This window comes from Carassius auratus, chromosome 11, assembly GCF_003368295.1.
Source record: "Carassius auratus strain Wakin chromosome 11, ASM336829v1, whole genome shotgun sequence".
Classification (NCBI taxonomy): domain Eukaryota; kingdom Metazoa; phylum Chordata; class Actinopteri; order Cypriniformes; family Cyprinidae; genus Carassius; species Carassius auratus.
This window is the reverse complement of record NC_039253.1, coordinates 12,697,813-12,720,186: the sequence shown is the minus strand read 5'-3', so window position 1 is coordinate 12,720,186 and position 22,374 is coordinate 12,697,813. Positions and strand designations below refer to the sequence as shown.

Below are 22,374 nucleotides of genomic sequence, written 5' to 3'. Positions count from 1 at the left end.
GGATTGCAGTGTCTTAAATGACATACTGTAACACTAGTGGTATTAAAAGTGACTGCACACTTCTTAATAAGGGATTAGAATGCATGTATGCTGATATTATTATTTAGTGGCATTATTTTAGAAAAAAAAAAATAGATTTAGATAAATATCTCATGAACAGTTTCAGAACTGTTGTGATTTTATGTATGCATTATGCAATTTCTCGAACTTGCTCAACCTTAAAGGCACTCCACTTGCAAGTTACTGAATGTAATATATTATTATTACTATGATTATTATTATTATTATATGATACATTTGAACTTTTTGCATTTCTGTCTAACCATTAACCTTTTTCTTAAGCTGTCATTTGCTTCACTGTTTGTCCAAATGTTTTGTCTTTAAAACTTTGCTATGCAAACTCCTTTAAAAGCAATATGGTCATTGGGAACTGAGGATCAGTAAAACTTTCATCATACATAGTGGCCTCAAATGTAATATTTGAGGCTAATTATTGTATTTTTAAACAATATATTAATATATACATTACTGTTCAAAAGTTTGGGATCAGTTTTTTTTTACGGATTCAGCTAGTCAACAATGCAAAAGACAACCAGCAATCATTAGCTCCAGTGGCATAGATGGTAAAACGTGTGACATGATCGACCTGGGTTCGAATCCACCTTTTGGCGAACTTTTTTCTCCCTTTTCAAATTTCAAAACACATCAGAAAAGCATTTTTTTTCAATGTAGATTAAGAATATAATAAAAAAAAGTTTAAAATAAAGTTAGGATAGGTGTATAAATTATCATTTAATAATTTGAACTAAAATTACAATTTACACTCAATAACTTAATATTGTATACTGTTTTACAATGTACTAGAATACCGAGCTGCAGATAATTGTCACTATTTGCAATAAGTAGTGAAATTTTAACATAGTGTAATATTTAACACGCAATCAATAAATATTTTACAAATTACAGTTAAGACATTTATTATGTTACACAATATATTTTTAAATGAATGCTGTTCTTTAGAACTTTTATTCATCAAATAATGCTGAAAAATATGGTTTATTGTATTCTAATCAAGTCAATGCAGGCTTGCTGAGCTTAATCTATTTGTAATCTAGATTTCAAATTTTACATTCTCCAACTTTTTGAACAAAATTGTATTTAAAAATAATATTATTTTATTTTATCCGCATTTTATCTAATTAATTCATTAATATTTATTGATATAAAACACTAATTCTGTACTTTCTGTACTTATTGAAATATTATCAAAAATAAGCCATATGGTATGCTGATATGAATGACTGCGTTAGCTGAATGCCTGTAGTGAAACCTATTAGCTTGTATCTTCACATACAACACATGGCCCGATAGGTTTAAACCCTGCTTTGAGTTCAAATCACTCCACACACAGCGCCCAGTTTTCATCCCCATCCCCTGACCTGAAACTAAATGAAGCCTCTCCACCATATCAACCCTATTTCTGTCCTGTGACACTTCCTGTTCTGATTCCTAAAAACAGTTCTTCCCTATCCAATCCCCTTCACCTTCATTTTCCTCATCTTTCCTCTCCTCTCCTCTCCTTTACCTTCATCAGCACCAAGCTTCATTGGACAAACTCCAGCTGTCAAGCTGTTTATCATTTGGGCCTTCATTTGTTGAGTCTGAGAAAGTGAGTGAAAAAGAGAGACCACAAGGGATGTGTAGAGATAGAGAGAACAAGAGATATAGAAGGATATGTTCAGGAAAATGGAATACAAGAAAAGAGGACTCCAGGTTGACAGTTGCTCCTTATTAACTGGTGTTTCTGACATTGGTTCATCTGTTGTCCTTCATCTGTTGTTGTTTATCTCATTCTCTCTCTTCCACTCACACACAAATGAAATGAAAGGTTATGCCCTTTCATTATTAACTATATTTACTGTATTAACTGTATTTTTTTATTTACTCACTGCCATATTGTTTCAAACCTGTACATTTTTTAAGTCTTTATTTTGTTGCATGTTAAATCTAACAATATGCAGGTTTGATACAACATGAGGGTGACTTTATTTTTGGGTTAACCATTTTTAATCTTTCCACTGCCTTAAGCTTTCTAAATACATGCATTCTGGGTTCTTCCCTGCATCCAGGGAAGGTCACATGACTCACAAGCATCTCAGATTACCCAGAATACCTTGGTTAGGTGGAGAAAAGGCTTGCTCATGTATTACAGTTTCACAATAAGAACAATATGACTCAGCAAATGATTTTGCTTTTGCCACCATCATTATTAGAATGAAGTCAATACAAATACCTGAAAAGCATGTAACCCAATAACCGCAGATTTGAGTTGAGGACTGTATGTGCTGCGTGATAGTTACTGAAACAAATTCCATCCCACACTGCCATCTTGAGGCGACTCCAGTGTGTCGGCCATTTTGGCTCCACTGCAGTCAGTCATGGATTCCACCTCCATTCCGGCTCGAGTGTCTGAGACAGTGTGCTAAGGTGTCAAGAATCTCCCCCTGCTCTCAAAGTTGGCAAGGCAGAGGGAGGATTCTCCTCTACTGCAGTGGGTTGTCCTAATCTATAAGTGTGACATGTTTGAATTCTCAGTTATTGATTGGGTACAGGCCCAGAGTAAAGACCTGCCAAATACCTGGCAGGCATTAGTGTATGAGAATGATTCTGTCAGAGTCAATATGAAAAAGAGCAGCAGACTCAGGTGTGTGTGTGTGTGTGTGTGTGTGTGTGTGTGTGTGTGTGTGTGTGTGTGTGTGTGTGTGTGTGTGTGTGTGTAGCAATTGGGAGCATGAGTTAATCACTAATAAAGCAGCTAAATTTGATCAACAGATCATCACATTTAGATTTTATTTCTCTTAACTATATAAATTTAACAGGGTATTTAATATTGTGTATATAATCATTTATATGAATGTAACAACATATATGATATTATGTGTAATATATAATTTATGTAGTAGATAAACACTACTGTTCTTTTTTTGTTTTTTAAAGAAATAATACTTGTATTCAGAAAGGATGCATTTCATTGTTTAAAAGAGACAGTTAACACCTTTATGTTGTTACAAAAAAAATGTATTTAAGTTAATATATAATTACTTTTTAATGTATGTTGATGTTTAACAGTGTTACAGTTTTAATTGTATTTTTGATCAAAAAACATGGTGAACATATAACATTAAAACATGTTTTTGAAAGTCATTTATGTTGGTATACCAATCCAAACGTGTGTGTGTGTGTGTGTGTGTGTGTGTGTTCATTTAGACAAAATAAGGACATCAGGGTATATTAGTAGCCGTGTATAGTACAATGTTGCATCCAGATTAAAAATAAGTGTGCAGAGGCAACAAATAGATTTTCTAGAGAAGAGATCAGAAGCTCCAGTGCTCACTATGTAACACTACAGTGGTAAGTGTTGATCTTAGATAGATATGATCTCATATCAGATCTGTATAACACGTATTCTTATCAGACCTCTCAACAGCTTTCAAATGTTTTAAGGATTCTGTCTGGATTTAAAACTAATTGTCCCTTTGCTAAGCCCCCCAGCATTACTGGCAGTCTGCCTTAGCAACTGTTGCACAACAGATTACAGACAATTTTAAACAAATATACAAAGATGCATATATGGACGGATTATATAATTTCAGTTTTTACTGCATAGTTCAGTAAAAATGCTTCTCATGAAAATCTTTTTCATTTTGTAAAGCTTATGTGAGTGGATAAGAGCAATCAATTAGGTGGTGCTCAGCAATGGTGTATTATATTATATATGTATGTCTATATGTTTTTTTAAATAGATGATTTAAAGACGCATTAAGCAAAGGTTCAATATTGACACCTATCAGATCACTTTACACAAATCACCCAAAAGCAGTTGTTTTTTAAGATCAGTTCAAGCATTTTTGTCAACTGTGATCAATCGTGCAATAATTTGAATTTGACATTAGTCAGAGGTGTAAAACACTGCTTAGTGCATCTTTAATTTTGTTTGATTTGGTTTGTACTTCTAAATATCTGAACATGGGGGCTTTCAACTCTTCAAATCACTGAGTTTTTTTCTGCTTGGTCCTTTTTCTCTGTCTGTCTTTCATATTGATGTTGTTCCTCTGCCAAGCCACGCCCAGTATCTTGTTTCTTTTTCTGTCTCTCTTTCTGTTTTTCTGTGTGTGTATTCCTCTCTTTTCTGTCTCTTTCTCTCTTCCGCTGTCTGTCTCTGACCCTCTCTTATGTCTACGCCTTGGTGACCAACAGGAGCCTCTCTGGGTAAAGTCTCCCCTCCTTATTGTCGCACGGCTACTGTCCAGCTAACGTGATGGCTTCTCTCTCTTTCTTTCTTTTTCCCTCCTGACCATCCTCCCTTCCTCTTTGCTCATCTGCTCTGGTTCTCTCCATTCCACTGCTTGTTTTATTCTGCTGTGACTCACATTGGTTCTCACGGGTCCGTCTGTGGACCTAAACAACTGAACACAATGTTACAGAAGAGATCATACTTTTGCACTCTGCTTACGGTACTGCACAACTCTCTCTGAGCACAGTCAGGAGTGACTAATTGATTATTGGTAACCTGGAACTTTTCCAATGTTCCGACACAATCAATCTGGCATGAGCTGGCCGGTCTTCAGCTGGGACTTGCCTGGAAGTTCATAGTTAAAGACAGCTGTCTTGGCCTCTTGATTGAAGAGTTCTCTGTTTGTGTTTGGAACCTGAGTAAATACTTGAGTAAATTGTCTTGAGCTTACACTCCATTGGTCCATGTTAGTATATATTTTGGAATAAGCAGCTTGATGCATCCAGTGTAGACAGACTTTGGCCAGTGTGATGCTAAAGATTAAGTTCTTCAAAATGGCCAATTCAAAATCCTTCAAAATGGCCAGCATTTCTTTAATATCTTGTAAAAATCCAAATGTGCTTTGGAGAAAGGGGTTTTATCAACAGTTCTTTTCTTGAATGCAATGAAATGCCCTTGTAACTTGTCTTTGTCTCCTGGTTTGAGCTTCCTCAAGTTCTTCTAGGGACAAGATACAGTTGGACTCAAGTCCGCTAGCCTTCTGCATCTCAGTGAACCCTCAGTCTTGTCATGTTACCTACGATTAACACAAACAGCCTCCATATCCCAGACCTCCATTCCCCTGTCTGCTCTAACACAGCTAAAAAACAAAAAAGAAAGAAAGAGTTTTGGCTGGGCATTGCACTATGAAATGCCTGACGGTTTTGATGCTTACATGAATGTGTTATGCTTTTGGTATGCCCACAGAAACTAACGAGGGACCGAAACCCTACAATGGTTGAATCTGAAGACTTGCTTGAAGAAAAAAAGATTTTTGATGATAAACATTCCACAAAAATACGTCTAATACATGATAGATACTGTGGTATTAACTGTTGCATGGTTATATTGAAACTATCTTCTACAATAAGTAGGCCAGTGGTAGCCCAAGGAATGGTCTAGAAGTTAAATGTGTTGAAGAAGGTCTTTCAAGAAGTCCTTATCTCACTTTATGTCTCACCATGCAGCATGTTGATGTCCTGTTGTCTGCTTTCAATCCACAGAGGGAGCAGTAAGGGGAAAGACATCAGTGTCATCAAGTCTCTGAGGGTCCTAAGGGTGCTACGTCCACTCAAGACCATCAAACGTCTTCCCAAACTAAAAGTACTGTCAAAGTCACACACACAGCTATGTTATGTTATCACACCATTTAGTTTTGTTCGTGCAATACTCATGTGTCTTTCTCCCAGGCGGTGTTTGACTGTGTAGTGAACTCTCTGAAGAACGTGTTGAACATCCTCATTGTCTACATGCTGTTCATGTTCATCTTCGCTGTGGTGGCCGTGCAGCTTTTTAAGGGACGATTCTTCTACTGCACCGACGAATCCAAAGAGTTTGCCCATGACTGCAGGTAAGTGGAGATGACTTGCAATGAAAGATTTGTGATTTCTTTTAATTTACACTGGCAGTTAAATGTCAAAAATGGAAAGTTTGCAGGTGAAAGTTTTCCAAAATTGACATGAATGTGACAACATGGTCCACAATAATACATGTATTCTCACCCATTTTTAAGAAAGGTCCACAATAATACATGTATTCTCACCCATTTTTAAGAAAGGTCCACAATAATACATGTATTCTCACCCATTTTTAAGAAAAAAGCCTGATTGCTGAATTGTTAATGTGCGTTTTTGTTTCAGGGGTGAATATTTGGTGTACGAGCGCGAAAACGAGGTGAAATCGCAGAAGCGGGAGTGGAAGAAGTACGATTTCCACTATGACAACGTGCTTTGGGCCCTGCTTACTCTCTTTACTGTGTCCACCGGAGAGGGATGGCCACAGTGAGTTGACAATGTCACAAATCTCTAGTGGCTTATTATCTCTCCTTCTGTGTCATCACCTCTTTTTGTAACTTCTCTTCAAGGGTGTTGAAGCACTCGGTGGACTCCACTTATGAGGACCAGGGCCCGAGCCCGGGGTACCGGATGGAAATGTCTATCTTTTACGTGGTGTACTTCGTTGTCTTCCCCTTCTTCTTCGTAAACATCTTTGTAGCTCTCATCATCATCACTTTCCAGGAGCAAGGAGACAAGATGATGGAGGACTACAGCCTCGAAAAGAATGAGGTATTTGCCAATTGATTCACTTGAGTAAACCAGCAAACATGCCTAGTTTAGGCCAAAATGTAAGGTAACATCTTATAAATCCCATAGTGCATCCCAAGAGCTTAGTTTTATTAATTGCTAAAAAAAAAAAGGTTAAGTAAGAAATACTTTCATGTAATTAAATGGATAGTTCACTCAAAATTAAACTTCTGTCATTAATTACTCAAGTTGTTCCAAACCCTTAAGACCTTTGTTCATCTTTAAAAACACAAATTTAAATATTTTCGATGAAATCCGAGAGCTTTCTGACCCTGCATAGACAGCAGCTCAGCTACTACATTTAAGACCCAGAAAAGTAGCAAGTACATCAATATAATAGTCCATGTGACATCAGTGATTCAACCATAATTTTATGAAGTTATGAGAAGACTGTGGCAAAGACTGACACGGAAGAAAAGAAATTGTTGAAGAAAGTGGTTATTTTAGTTTTCTTGGCATGTAAAAAGTATTCTTGTTGCTTCATAACATTACAGCCTAACCAGTGATGTCACATTAACTATTTTAACAATGTTCTTATGACCTTTCTGGGCCATTAAACATTTCAGTTGTGTTGCTGTCTATGCATGGACAGAAATGTTTTGGATTTCATCAAAAATATCTTCCAAAGATGAATGAAGGTCTTACGGGTTTGGAACAACGTGTTCTTTTTTAAGAAAGTGCTATTCCAACCAATATTTTGTGATCATACTATTATTATTGCTATTGCTTACTATTATTGAAGAATATATTTAGATTTTTAGTAATCCGTTCCTTTTTAGAGTTTATATCTCTGAAAAAGATCGATAGATATCTCAACAATGTGTTGAAGAGCAATCAATAATTATCTCATAAGAAACATGAGACTTTTCAAATAAATGTTTTTCTGGGTCAAAAGCAGCTGTGATTCAGTCGGTCACATCACTTATATTTTATAGTTATATAGCCACATTCTCGGCAGAAAGTCCACAGTTTTTACTATTCACTTCTCTCTCCACAGCAACAAACGCAAGGTGATACATCAGATGCTTCTTTCATTGTTTTCTGTTATTCTGTGTCTTCTAGAGAGCCTGTATTGATTTCGCTATAAATGCCAAACCTCTAACACGCCACATGCCTAAGAACAAGCAAAGCTTTCAGTACCGAATGTGGCAATTTGTAGTGTCACCTCCGTTTGAGTACAGTATCATGGCTCTCATTGCGCTCAACACCATTGTCCTTATGATGAAGGTACAAGCTTCTTCGTCCTCTCTTAACATCAGTAATGCCCTTGTATATCTGTTAGGGTCTGAATTTTCTCTGTGCGTTTCCAGTATCATAAGGCACCTTCTATGTATGATGAAGTCCTGAAGAACCTGAATATAGTGTTCACCACACTCTTCTTCATGGAGTGCGTCCTGAAAATCATTGCCTTTGGTCCCAGAGTAAGTCTCTTTAATCGCATTCGTTTCATCCAGCTCTTCCTAGCATTACTCATTGCACCTGAAGATATCACCCATTATTATTTAATATTATGTCCTGTTACTTATTCAGACCTAAGATTTTTTAAATGTTTCATCCTTTTAAAGCGTTTAGAAAAATTTTTAGAAAAAAAATGGCTTTCTAATGGACTTGTCTGTCTGTCTCTGTCTGTTTGCAGAATTATGTCCGAGATGCTTGGAATATTTTTGATTTTGTGTCTGTTGTCGGCAGCATCACTGATATTTTGGTGACAGAGCTATGGGTAAGTGCACTTTTAGACAAGTTTCAAAAGCAAATGCAGATTGCGCCTTGATTCAAGTTGAAACTGAATGGCCAAACAGCTTAATGTCAATAAATACTAATTTTAATACCGGTAAAGGCATCTCTTGCTATCACTTCCTTTTTTGGATGGACAGTAAAAGTTTCATTCTCATGCACATAAATATTTAAGTACTTAATGTATGTGTTTAAAATATCATCCTATTGCAGAACTCTTCATATTGTGTTTAATAAGCAAGATTTAATAACTACAATTCCAAAATTATGTAGTAAAGATGACTTGGCAGAAAAATTTTAACATTTTTGTCTATTTGAGTATTTCCCTGTTCAGTCCTCCACATCATGTGTTCATTCTATTGCCATTCTAAGTGTTGTGTGTATTTGTACTGTTTTTGTGTATAAATTTCAGTGTTTTAGTGTGTATTTGTGCTGGTGTTGTGTTAGGGCTGTGCAAAAAATCCAATGCGATTTTCATGGGCATCTCATCAGTAAAGATGCTCCTGTGATTAGAAGTATATCTCCAGCACGTGCGTTCAGATCAGGGTTGCCAGGTCTTCACAACAAATCCTGCCCAGTTGCTTGTTAAAACTAGTCCAAAACTAGTCCAGTCGCGCTTCCAAGAGGTTCCCTGATAAAAATACTTTCCCAGGGTTACAATATAAGTTTTAGCAGGGTTGCCTTGGTAAAATTTGCATTTTAGGGGCTAAATATCACATCATTTGTATCCGGGTTGCTTCAAACCGCGGACATGAAAAACAATCGCAGACTTTGCAGGATTTGTTGTGAAAACCTGGCAACCCTGATCTGAACGCACGTGCTGGAGATATTCTTCTAATTACAGGAGCGTCTTTACTGATGAGATGTGCATGAAAATCGCATTCGATTTTTTGCACAGCCCTATGTTGTGTCTAGGATGCTCTGTCTTTAAAAATGAGACAGAGACACTTTACTCTGATGTGTTACACTGAAATTTTTGGGCTCTCCCAGTGGTCACACGTTATATGATGTGAATTGTTATATAACTTTTATATAAATTTGTCCATATAACTTTCAATATAAATAATATAATCAGTGCTATTTTAGTTATATTTATGTATTATCATATATATATATATATATATATATATATATATATATATATTTATATTTTGAATGTACTTTATCATTTGAATGTTTTATTTGTTTCTCATTTTATATAATTACCTCCAGTTTAATTTTAATTTTTGGCAGTTTTAATCAGTCATTTAACTTGGTTATAAGTGTTTTATTAAGATTAAAACAAAATAATTGAGTTATTTAGATTATTTGCCAGGTCAGCATTTTACATTTTTAACCTTATATATATATATATATATATATATATATATATATATATATATATATATATATATATATATATATATATATATATATATATATATATATATATATATATATATATATATATATATATATATACACACACACACACACACACACACACACACACACACACACACATACTAGGCTTTTTATCTTATATTGGTATTTTATTTTAAATAATTGTATTTTTTTTTTTTTTAAGTTTTAATAAAATAACTTTAGAGTTGTTTTTGTTAACAACATCAACATTGGCTGTGTCCAAAAGCTCTAAACTGCTCCCTTTGGAGGCAGCATTCCAAGGCAGGAAGGCATCAATGCACGTCCAAATCCAAATACTGCTTCACTTCCTGTCTCCAGAGGTACCTTCTTTTGATTTAATTTTGAAGGCAGCATGGATGTATCCTTCACTGCCATTGATTTCCCACAATCCTGTGTGTTTTATTTCATTTCGAGGAGCTAAAAAAATAAGCATAACATCGGAAAGTTGTGTCCGGTGGTCAGTTTGTGCAGAAATGTATATTTCCAGCTAATATTTTGCACTTTTGATGTCTAGCGAGATATCAGTATTACAGTAATTATATATAAATTTAGTTATCACTCAAACTAATTCTATTTTGTGCCACATTAAACCATTATGCTGCCTCAGAAGCCTATCCGAAATCAGTTTCATGCCTTAGTGCAAAAACGCTGACTGCCAAGTCACTGCCTGAAAAGGCAGTGAGGCAGCTGCTAGGTTTTTGGATGCAGCCATTGTCCCAAAGTTAGTTAGCATTGTATCTGTGTAAAATAATTGTAAATGCTTTTCAGGCCACTGGAACAGCCTGCATAGTAAATCAATACCCACCATATCTGTGTTTGATTAATCAGCCTGTTGACTGTATCCATAACGACTTATTCCTGTTTTATCTTTTTACATGCTTTCTTTGTTCCTCTGATTTGTTGGCGATAAACCCATCCAATCCAAAACAAAACAAAAATGCACTATGAAACTCTCATATCGATCATCTCATGTGTACCCATCCAATGCCCTCAAACACTCACTGTACACATATGCCTCCATCTACTGCAACAACACATAGAATCCGGTTGGTTTGTAATTTTCTCTCGGCTTCTAATGCATCCATTACCCAAAATGCTTCTCTCTTCCCTCCCTACTTTCCTCAAAGCATGTGCTTTCAGTATGATGACCCATTACCCCAAAGATGCTTGACAATTGGACAACTGCTCATGTTAACACTTATAATATTCTATTAGTAATTAAAAAACACTAGGACTGGCTGGTATAATGGGTTTCTTCTTTTTTTTAAAGTGTCAATTTACTGTTTACACCATGGTACTTTTATCCACACAGCTATCGTTTTGTGGGTCAAAATAAGGAAAGCTGTTGTGTGGATATGGTTTGGAGCTTAGAAATCCAGAATAAACATTGCTACATGATTATTTATTAACCATTTGTCATCAAATTTCCAGAAACACAACTGCATTGTCATGTAGACTTTTACAATGATCTAAAATTACTCGTATAAGCATTTGATTCAACCACCCTAATACAAAAACACTTATATATAAGTACAAGGGCCAATATGTAGTTAAAGAAAGTGACTTTAACAAAATTAACATAGAGATTTACCTAAATGTATTCCCAAGAGATTCAGACAAACTTCAATAGCTGACTATTGCTCTTATTGTCCTGTAGTTCTAATCTGCCTGGTTACCCACTGACCAATGAGAGCTCTGTTTTTGTTTTTACCTATAAAAATGCCTTTACACATTCACAGATAGTCACAGACATTGTCATGCCATCGCTGAATGCCATGCACTTTAGCAAAAGCTGCATGATGACTTGTTCTTTCATTACCTTATCTTTTCTCATCTCATCTGCCTGTTCTGCACTACTATAGTTCCTCCTTTCATATGGAAGAGGGCGCTGCATCTCATTCAGAAATTTGTGTATGCTGGAATGGGGGAGTGATCCTCAATAACCTGTCCACACAGCTGAGATGATTTATTGTTTATTGTACCATGTCTGAACTCAATCTCAGTTTCAATTTCAAGAGCGATTGTGTCAGTTGTGTTTAAAATGCAACACTGAAATAAATAGAAAAATAGAAAGAAAAATGAACTATGAACTGTGTGGATTGGACCATTGAGAATTACATGACCAACACAGCCAATCCCCATTGGCTAATGTTGTCGGTATTCTACTCCGTATGCCTGTATTTGCTAAATATTATAATGCATCAGGCTGCTTTCATACTGTGCCTTGCCTGTCTCAACAGATCAGTGCATTTGATTAAAAAAAGTTTATGCTTTAATATATGATTGGATGATGACTGTTACAATTTATTGATTGTTTTTCTTAAGTCCCCCCCCCCCCCCCCCTCACCCCACTGAATTAATTTGGTCCATTTTTTTCACCATTGTTTTATTTCATTTTTAGTGTCAATTCCAATTTAAGCTTATTTTGTACATTATGTATATTTATATACATTTACAAAAGAAAACCGTTTTATACTTTTATGTATTACTTTAACCCACTTTCTCTCAAAATGATTTTATTCTTTTATATGAAAAAAGAACATTCTAGATTCATCATCATTAAACTTTTTGTGATTTTTTTTTTCTCTCTCTTTCTTACAATCACAATCTATTTCACATACTGTGTCTCTTGCACTCTTTTCTCCTTTTTCTTCTGGAACATTCTCCTCTGTCTCTGTTTCTACATATGTCTCAATCTAATCTCCCCAGAATAACTTCATAAACCTGAGTTTTCTGAGACTCTTCCGAGCAGCACGTCTCATTAAACTTTTGAGGCAGGGCGAGACCATTCGCATTCTGCTTTGGACCTTCGTTCAGTCATTTAAGGTACCAAAAGTCATACTTTAATGCCTAGTAATACATCCGCACCAATTCACATGCCAAATTCAAGTCCAAGGGATAACACTTAAGAAAAATCTAAACATTTTTGCACCGAAATTGAAATTTCAGGCACTCTAAAGTCCCGCCTTAGAGTTGTTTCTCGCCTTAAGAAATATTTCTTTGCATATTTTCTACATGTAATGAAAATATATAGCCAACTGTCCTGCCTAAAAAAGTTAAAGAGTAAATATCCATGATTCATTGGAAACAGTTGGAGACCAGAAATAGTTATGAATTCTTTAATTATTTAATAAAATACATTGTTCAGAAATAAACAATAATGTGGTCATTGCAGTATATAATTTCATTCAATATTGAAATACCTGTAGATGCAACTTTTATACAAACAAAGTGACAAAACACACCTATTTTACAGTGTCCACATCTTTAAAAACACATAGACAACCTTTCATACCAAACTTCAAAATTTGGCCCAATTTCTTTCTCCGTTCATGGTCTTTCTGTCTACCATTTACAGGCTCTGCCGTATGTGTGCCTGCTCATTGCAATTCTGTTCTTCATCTATGCCATCATTGGCATGCAGGTAACAGCTGCTCTGTTTGAAATGAGTTTTAACATCACTGTGGATTTTTGAAAATCAAAATAAAGGCTAAATTATCCTAAATAAGTTTCTTTCAACAAGTTCAGAAGTGGCATAGGTTTGCTGAGAGATCTCATCTGTGAGATCAGTGATTTGTGCAGTATTTTTATATTTTCTCTCTGGTTCTGTAGTTGTTTGGGAACTTGCGGCTGGATGCAGAGGAAGGTAGTGCAATCAATGAACACAATAACTTCAGAACCTTCATCATGGCCCTGATGCTCCTCTTCAGGTCGGTCTTGTGTCTTTACCAGTATTATTTTAGTATATAAAATATATATATTTCTGTTTAGCATTTTTTTCCCAGTTTTATTTTATGCAAAGGCATTTTTTTTGTATTTAATCTAATATTTGTGTTTTATTTCACCTTTAACTGTCATGTGTTTGTATGTTTTGGTAACAGGAGTGCCACAGGCGAGGCATGGCATGAGATCATGCTGGCATGTCTCGGAGGAATGGAGTGTGATGAAAGCTCTGGGAACGAGGGCGCAGAGTGCGGCAGCAACTTTGCTTATGCCTACTTTGTCTCTTTCATCTTCCTCTGTTCTTTCCTGGTGAGAACAGCCTCCACCTGTTTCTTTCCGCCTTCCTTTCCTTTATTCCCGCTTTTTTACACTTACCCTTTTATCTCAGAAATGCATCTATTCTTTATTTATTGCTTCAAACATGAAATAATTGTTTAATGTTTTGGGGCTTGCGTTGTGGGGTTTGTATTTGTGTTTAGATGCTGAATCTCTTTGTCGCCGTCATCATGGATAACTTTGAGTACCTGACCAGGGACTCCTCCATTCTGGGTCCACATCATTTGGATGAGTATGTCAGGATTTGGGCAGAGTATGATCCAGCAGCCTGGTGAGTTAAACGCTCATCTTTTACACTTTTTCTCCCTCTCAAACACAAGACCACAGATTTTATGCTTTTAGGCACACATGCAACCATTGATTTTTACCTTTAAATTGTAGAATGGAAAACCTAAATCACCTAATACTAACAGTTTTAAAAAAGGAAACGTGTTCACTGCAAGCTAACAAACACTGTAACATTCTAAAGATTCTTTATTCTGTCAACAGATATGTATGTGCACACTAACTAACTCAAAAACCAATCATTCTTCTCCATAGCTGCTGGCCTAGAGCCTCTTACATCTTTTGTTACTGAACACATCTCCAGAATGTCCCAAAATACTGTCACAGTTAAGACAAGGCCCTGACAGATGGTAGATTTCAAAATCTCAAAATGCCCAGTGTTTGTCTTTAAATCCCTCCTACTTCCCCCCGTCCCAGTGCTTGCCTCGTCCTCGAGTGCTGTTCTGTTGGAGCCCATGGAGTTGGTCCGCACACATCCACTCATGATGACTGAGCAAAAGAATGTTTAACGACTGAACCAGGGTTGTGCGCCATTCAGAATACAATAAAAACCTTTTTTTAATTATTATTCTTCCAGATTATTTCCTGAATTTGAATTGAATTTAAGTTACGGTACCAAACAAGATATAGAATTGCAATTTGAATTTGAATGTTTATAAATAGCACTGAAATTAATCAAAATTCATGCAACTAAAAGCAAAGCTAAGGTTTATAGGCCTTATGGATGGATGGATGGATGGATGGATGGCTGTCTATAGATATTCAAATTTACTAATAGTGTATATTTCATCACATTAAAGAAATTAACTCCAACCAGGTTGGAAAGACATTTAATTTCCCACAATGCATGTTGAATTTCTTTGAATTACATTCCTCTTCCTGTCATTTCAATATAAATTCCAATTCATTTTTTTGTGGAATGTGAGTGGAATGTGGGTAATTTAGTTCAAATTCATGAAATGCATGGGAACCAATTTTTAAATTCTGAATTTTGCATAATCCTGATTCGAACAAATGCTTTCATTCGAAGAGTCCGAAAGAAGTAAAAAAAAAATGCATTTTTACTACAATATAAATTATTTTCAACATAAAAATCAATCATTTTATACCTAAACAATTTTTTTTATGTGAAAATAATAAAGGAAAACCAGAGTGCAACAAAGCGTAGAAAAATGTAAGAAAATAATCTACTTAACTCCCCAAAAAAATTATATATATATATATATATATATATATATATATATATATATATATATCTGTGTGTGTGTATATAAAAATTGCAGCAAGAAACCAAGGAAGTGATTTAAAAGAATAAGCAAGAGAGAGCTGAACATGAATCCCTGTGCATGGCAGATTCTGACTTCACAATGACTTAATTCTCCCATCATTATGGCTCAGGTGTGCATGGCAAACATCTTCACAGACAAGCTGTCGCAGCTTATTTCTGTACTTGCCACTGCATACAAACATTAACAAAATACACCTCCTGTATTTTGACTGGTAAAGCCCACGTAGCTGTCGCTGTATGCAGTTCAATTAAGTCATTGGACTCGCCAAGATGAGAGAGTCTCTCATGTGCACGCACGGTCATATCAGTGGATTCGTTTACTCTGCACCGTGATGGGGGAGGATTCAGAACAACACTTAAGATCATTCAGGGACAGCTTCACCATTTTTTTTTTTTTTTTTTTTTTTTACATTTGATCTGGTTATTTCATTCACATGCATAGGTGTATTGACTGGATTTTGACATGCATTGAAATCTCACATGCATGTTTAAATATATCCAAGGCAGTGGTCCAAGTCAGAATTGTGGAGGGGAAATATAGCAGGTAAAACTCATTTAGTGGTACACGAGCATTAATTTCAAAATGTCCATAGCATGCATGTATGAGTTTATTTATTTATTGCAATTTTAAATGTAATCAAATTTTAAAAATTTGTTTTAATTTGATAAAAAGCACATGGAATTCTCGTCTGAAATTTTTGCACGTAAAAAAGTAAATACGACCTCAGATTGTGTCCATCATGTTAAAATACTGCCTCCAAAAATTTAATCCGTCGTAAAAAATTCGAATTAGGTTCTATTTTCTGGAAGTTTATATCCGTAGCAAGCATTTTGATAGAAAAGGATGACCTTAGTGTGCAAGGACCTTTAGTTGTTAACACATTTTTTTATGTCAAAATTGCTGAGTTTTTAATTACTCCTTATCTCAGTCTTATGAAAAGGGGGCATTGCAGGAAGATTTAGGTCTTTCGTATGATCAAAACATGTTTGTCAGCCCAAAAAATGGGTTGGGTTGTCCTTTGAATGATCTGGTTTTCCATCTGTTTTAGGCAGTGGAACAGCCTCACTGGGTTTGGTCTGTGATTTGTCAATGGATATGTGTGCTTTTATTCTCTAGTTCTTTGTGCTCCTCTTCTTGTTTCTCTTGTATTCCCTCTTCCTCTCCACCTCTTCTTTGGCTCTCTGGTTCTGTTTCTTCTCTCTTTTCCTTTGTGTGCCCCCTCTCTAACCTCCCTGTATTCTTCTTGCAGCGGGCGCATTCATTATAAGGATATGTACAGTTTATTGCGGGTTATCGACCCCCCGCTGGGCTTAGGCAAGAAATGTCCTCATAGGGTGGCCTGCAAGGTTTGGATCCTACTAAACAAAAACCTTTAGCACCTGCTCGCATTGAAGACTGGAATGATTGTTGCTTTTCTTTTTTTTATTATTTCTTTTTCAGTTGATTTTTTTTTTTACTCTTCACAGTTTTTCTTCTTTTACTTAAAATTCATTTTTGTTATTTTATTCGCCATCTCTATATGCATTCTGATATGACAAATGAGAATGTGCGGGACAATGCAGACACCTTTTTAGAAGCATGACGTGCACTGCCATCGACAGCCAAGTCTGTATGAACCTCTCTGTGGAATGAATCACTAAACAGCCAATCAAAAAAAAAAAAAAAAAAAAAAAAAATGTAATCAGTCATTTTGTTATTTTTTTCTTTCTGCTTGCTGTTGAACCATGCCTTGGCAAACTGGGTGTAACAGTGTGCATTGTTCTTGTTTGGGGACGAAGTGAGGGTTGGGGATCAGAGGACTGCATTGACGTGACTACCATAGTTCTCCACCAAGCAGCGGAGCTTTTCTTTGCCTGTTTGAAGCCCCACTGCAGTTCTATGGGACCGTCCCACGATCGCATAGAACAGTGTTTTTACTAGGACTAAAAATCAGCTTCCCCTCCTCCTGTTTAACCTCCAGCCAATCAAGAGCTCTCCCGCTCTCAAAGCCCCGCCCCTTGCCCAGACCAAAACAATAACCTATGTGTCTTTGTTTTTCTTTCTTGCCGTTGTTATTTCCTCCTCCCTCCTTTTTTGGTTTAAATCCCACCATCCTCCGGTTTGTCCCATGATGTCTCCCCCCCCCCCCTTCCCGTCCGTCGTCCTCCTCCTATTTTTTCCCCCGTTTTCCCACCGTTTAATTTATGGGGATCTCACCCCTCCCCTCCCACCCCACTCCCCTTACAGCGGCAGGATCAGTTACAGTGATATGTATGAGATGCTCAGGCACATGTGTCCTCCGCTAGGCCTGGGGAAGAGGTGCCCAGCTCGGGTCGCCTACAAGGTTAGCGGCGGAAGCCCATCGTGGGTGCGCCACAGCCAATCAAAGCTGTCCATTTTTTTTCTGTTAGTGTTGGTGTTGGTGAGCTGCTGTACCTTTCTTTTTACTTTGTGGGGTATCGGTGAAAGCATTAGCCAGCTGACACATACATCCGAACGCACACATCCACTGGAGAGCGGGAACGGAGGGTACCTTGTCAGCCCTTCTGCACCGTACTCAAATACTCATATACAGATGGAAGATATTTTATTGTGACTATAACAGGAAATCTTAAATCTCATTTAGCTCTTCTTAGCGATTCTTATGAGAGATTATGGCTTTACATATTTATTAAAATCAACATGAAATCGGAATAGATCCTTCTTAGTTTCTTAATACACTTACCTGCTCTGGTTCATTGAATTTCATGTTGACTTTAACTAGAATATTGTATTATTTCCGCAGTAGGTTTTCCATGTTCATTGCAGTAATATAGTCTAACTTTAAATACAAATATGAAGGCTATAGACAGTCTGTGTGCGTGTACAGAAGGACTGGGAAGGATCGTGTGCCTTTGGTCCTCTGTGTCTCTCCCTCCAGTGGATGATTCTTAAAGTCTACATATCTATGATTTCGACTGTTGACACATTTGTAGGTTCAGTCTTTAGACTCACTTTGTCCTTTTAATTTTTTTCAGCAAATCCACTAGAATCACAGAAAAGCTTTTCCACCTGTCCTTCGTTTGATTCTGTCAATGCAGTTCTGACCTGTTTCCGTTCCCCTCTCTCTTTCTCTCTTACTGTCTCTTGCTCTATCTCTTCTTTTCCCCACATTCCTCCGGTATACATTTTCAGCAACTACATCTTTACATCCCTGCACAAAAATTCCTTTCTCTTGCTCTCTTCCTCTTTTACTTCCTGTCTTCTACCTATCTATCTTGCATTTCATCACTTTTAATCAGCATGCTCCTTAATTATGCTTACTGTAAGGATCTGATTGCATCCTTGTGCGACAGTTACATCCAGCCATTTTACATGTCACATTCATCATATTAAGAATATGGACCTTAGTCAGGGTGTAAGGCATGTTTAGTTTCAGGTGAATGATTATGAAGTATTTTTTTGTCACTCATTTTGCAGTTGGAGGCTGTAAACAATATCCCCTAATATATATCTTTATAGCCTTTTTCATTGTACAGAGGTTTTTAGGTGTTAATGCTTAAATTTTTAACATGTAAGCATTATTCTCAAAACATTTATTTTGGATACAATTAATCATTTGACAGCACTATAAATAACAATTTAGTGCATTTGAGGACATGTGTACTTGAAAGAAATACAGAAAATGTACACATTCCTGGGGACAAAATGACTTGAAATCTCATCTGACCATTTAGATTATTTTTTTTTTTCACTGTTCACTCCAAAAAAAAAAAAAGATAAAATAAATAAAAAAATTCAGATTCTAGACCACAACTTTTCCAAGTTATGTTTTCTGGAGTTTTTGCCCATTGTATTGGTTGTACTCGGACAGACTATCTATATTTTGCATTTAATTACAAATGGCATCTACGCTATGATCCAATGAACAGACTTCCTCTATGGTAGACATTTTGTGAAATGTAATTTAGTTTTGACCTCACAAAGCTTTGCTTAGACTCCCTTGACACCAATCCATTCACTTTCCTCACTCTCTTTTATTGTTTCCCCTCATCTCAAACAAACAGCATTCTTCTTGTTCTCTCTTTCTCCTCCCAGACTTTCTCTCTATCCATTGCCAAACACACCACTCCCCCCTTTCTCATTATTTTTATATGTGGTACACATCTCATGGCTTTCCAGTCTGAAGTGAACTAACTTCTATACCTGTTGCCCCCTAATCCAGTCCTACACCTCTCGGTGTACAACACAGCCATTTTTTCTTCTTTAACTCCGTAGGGAATGCCACCCCTTATCTGACCTTCAAAAACTGCACCCGTTTTGCATCGAGAGATCAGAAAAAAAGCAACAAAAAAAAAGCATTATAATTAACCCTATGAAATATCACCGAAAGAAAAATAAAGATGCTAAACAAACAAAAATACAAGTGGTCAATGAAAAATTAAATGATACTCTCCGTGCGCGGCTGCACTGCTCTTGTTCTGTGAGGGGTGGGGAGGGAGGAGGGGGGTGCATGTTGCATGGAGTAGGGGACCGGTGGGGTGGGCGGGTCGTCCCATTGCTGAATTCCGATTAGGGGTTGTGCTACATTGCATGTGCTTTTGCTTTTGCATGGCCACCGCTGGCACTCGGCTTATGCTCGTTGGTATCTACACCTGCAAGAAACAACGGACTGGACTGAAATGGGCACACGAATATACAAAGGCTCACAAACACATGCTCACTTCCTCACACTAACGCCATGTTGTGTGCTTGTGTGTTCCAGTTCCATGAAGGTACATCCAATGCATGAAACCGGCATCTAAAAACAACTTTTTATGTGCCCTTTCGTTCATTGGTTTATACAAAATATATGAACTCCGACAGGTAGGGGGAGCTCTTTAGATGTAGCCTTTTGTGATACATTTGTGACATTTGTGTTCTCAGCCTTTGCTAGCTGATCCAAGGTCAGTTGATATCACTTCCAAAAAACTATAAGCACACTTTACAATTTAGAAACTTGAATAGATGCACAATATCATATCATGTGGCAGTCCCAAAAAAATACATGCTTATGTGAGAGATATTTTTGCCTGATCTGAGAAAAGTTTTCAGAGGCAGAGGAACACTGATGACGATGAAGCGAAGACTTTATCTCATGTGATACTGCTCCACCTATCTGTGAGGGCTCCAATTAAGTCACTTAATTGATGTGTATGTACAGTATACGTTCTATAAAATGTGTGAATTGTTGATTCACACATTACAACGTTGCAGATTGTTGGTCAGTTATTTGTCAGTCTAAGAAAACTGCTCTCACAGATGCCAATTATAGTCTTCCCAGATCCCTTATTGTGTGGTTGTATGAGTATCACCAAAAAAAATGGTGGATATTTGTAGGCATCCATGTCATCAAAAGAAACTACAGTCACGACTACAATCAAACGGTCAGAAAAGCTTAATCTCCTGCAATTTGTGTGGCCAGTAATTTATTCTTTGGCTACAAACTGCTGAGCTCCCCAAGCCTTTTAATAGCCCACCAAAACATCTGATTGGAGGTTAAACTTACACAGCCCCGCCCTCATCCCCTCTGATTGGCTCTTCACAGAGACTGCTACGCATGGACCTACCTGTTGCAGATGACAACACGGTGCATTTCAACTCCACTTTGATGGCTTTGATACGCACAGCTCTGGACATCAAAATCGCTAAGGGTACAGAATGACATCCCTCTTTCTTTTTTCTTACTTCTTTTCTATCTTTTATTTGACTGAAAATAAGAACTAAACATAAGTCCTCATGTATCATAAAATTTTATTTATTTAAAAAAAAAATTTTTGAGTCAGATATACCCAAAAAATTATTTCTTTCTTTGGTATTGTTCATTTCTTTTTTTTTTTTTTTAATTTTTACATTTGATATATAAAAAAAGCATATTATTTTCTTTCTTTCTGAAAATGCTTTCAGTGTATAAACATATTTTGTTTATCTGTACCTATGTGCACGCATGTGTGTGTGTATGTGTGTGTGTGTGGTGTGTGTGTATGGACCCTGCCCTGACATCATACACTTAACAGGAGGCGCAGACAAACACCAGATGGATGCCGAGCTCCGTAAGGAAATGATGGCGATTTGGCCAAATCTCTCCCAGAAGAACCTGGATCTGCTGGTAACACCACACAAGTGTAAGTTGCAGATGGTTTTGTAGAAAATAAATAAATAAATCAAAGATCACCAATTCATCAGAGGACAGCTTCTCTCAGCACACACCGCTCAGCACCCCCTGATCAGGCAACACTTTTCACTTCAACTAACCCTTATCCTGACAAATCAACATCTTACACTGTTAATTAGATCAATAATACCATGCTTTACCATATTAATGCTATTCAAATAATTCAGTCTCACAACTATATGATTTATTGCTTGTCATTCCACAGCTATATGATTTATGATTTATTATCATTCCACTTCTAAAATACATACCCTCTCTTCCTCAACCTCTTTCCTCTTCTCCCTTTCTTTGTTCTCTCCTCTGTCTTCATTGGCTGTTATCAGGGGGTGCCTCGCTATAGACGGATCCTCTATAGAAGTCTTTTCACTCCAGCACGTGTAAAGCACAAAGCTGGGCTCAACCTCTAGACCACAGAGCCTCAAAAACAGTGTAGCCCGAGATATTACCTCATGTTTACAGATGTTAGAGACATTTTCACATTATTACCAGAATGCATTTAAATCTGTCTATGGTATCTATAAAAAATACTTTTGTGTTCTTTTCTTTAGCATGTTTCTTTTTCATTTAGAAATTTCAGCATGCTTTAGAGTTATTTCTAAGGTTTACTGTCAGTCCCTAGGGGTTTCATGCCATTTTACTATGAAATCTAACAAGAAAGTGCTTAATGTGAAGGGATATCTTTGTCATTTTTGGCAGCTCAACATTTTTCTAATTTATATGTTGTATGTCTCATTCAAACTCTGGATGCCGCAGAGCTTTGATGGAAAATTTGAGCTCCTCACAAAAGTGTAATCC

The 22,374-nt window shown here is 36.7% G+C and overlaps 1 protein-coding gene across 37 annotated transcripts in view; it reads left to right on the top strand.

The window, feature by feature from the left end:
* Positions 1–22,374, top strand: part of cacna1ab (calcium channel, voltage-dependent, P/Q type, alpha 1A subunit, b) — a 123,050-nt gene that overhangs the window by 80,569 nt on the left and 20,107 nt on the right. For 11 of the 37 annotated variants that reach the window (XM_026275439.1, XM_026275450.1, XM_026275445.1 and 8 more), the window contains 17 exons: positions 4,258–4,269; positions 5,557–5,656; positions 5,743–5,903; positions 6,193–6,333; positions 6,417–6,618; positions 7,699–7,863; positions 7,947–8,057; positions 8,273–8,356; positions 10,815–10,820; positions 12,484–12,600; positions 13,133–13,198; positions 13,387–13,484; positions 13,656–13,806; positions 13,977–14,104; positions 16,657–16,753; positions 20,953–21,058; positions 21,422–21,529. In XM_026275439.1, the coding sequence (XP_026131224.1) occupies positions 4,258–4,269; positions 5,557–5,656; positions 5,743–5,903; positions 6,193–6,333; positions 6,417–6,618; positions 7,699–7,863; positions 7,947–8,057; positions 8,273–8,356; positions 10,815–10,820; positions 12,484–12,600; positions 13,133–13,198; positions 13,387–13,484; positions 13,656–13,806; positions 13,977–14,104; positions 16,657–16,753; positions 20,953–21,058; positions 21,422–21,529 (1,853 nt within the window). Of the gene's footprint in view, positions 1–4,257; positions 4,270–5,556; positions 5,657–5,742; positions 5,904–6,192; positions 6,334–6,416; positions 6,619–7,698; positions 7,864–7,946; positions 8,058–8,272; positions 8,357–10,814; positions 10,821–12,483; positions 12,601–13,132; positions 13,199–13,386; positions 13,485–13,655; positions 13,807–13,976; positions 14,105–16,656; positions 16,754–17,633; positions 17,731–20,952; positions 21,059–21,421; positions 21,530–22,374 lie in introns of all 37 variants that reach the window. The other 26 variants (XM_026275435.1, XM_026275432.1, XM_026275456.1 and 23 more) reach the window with 7 other exon arrangements.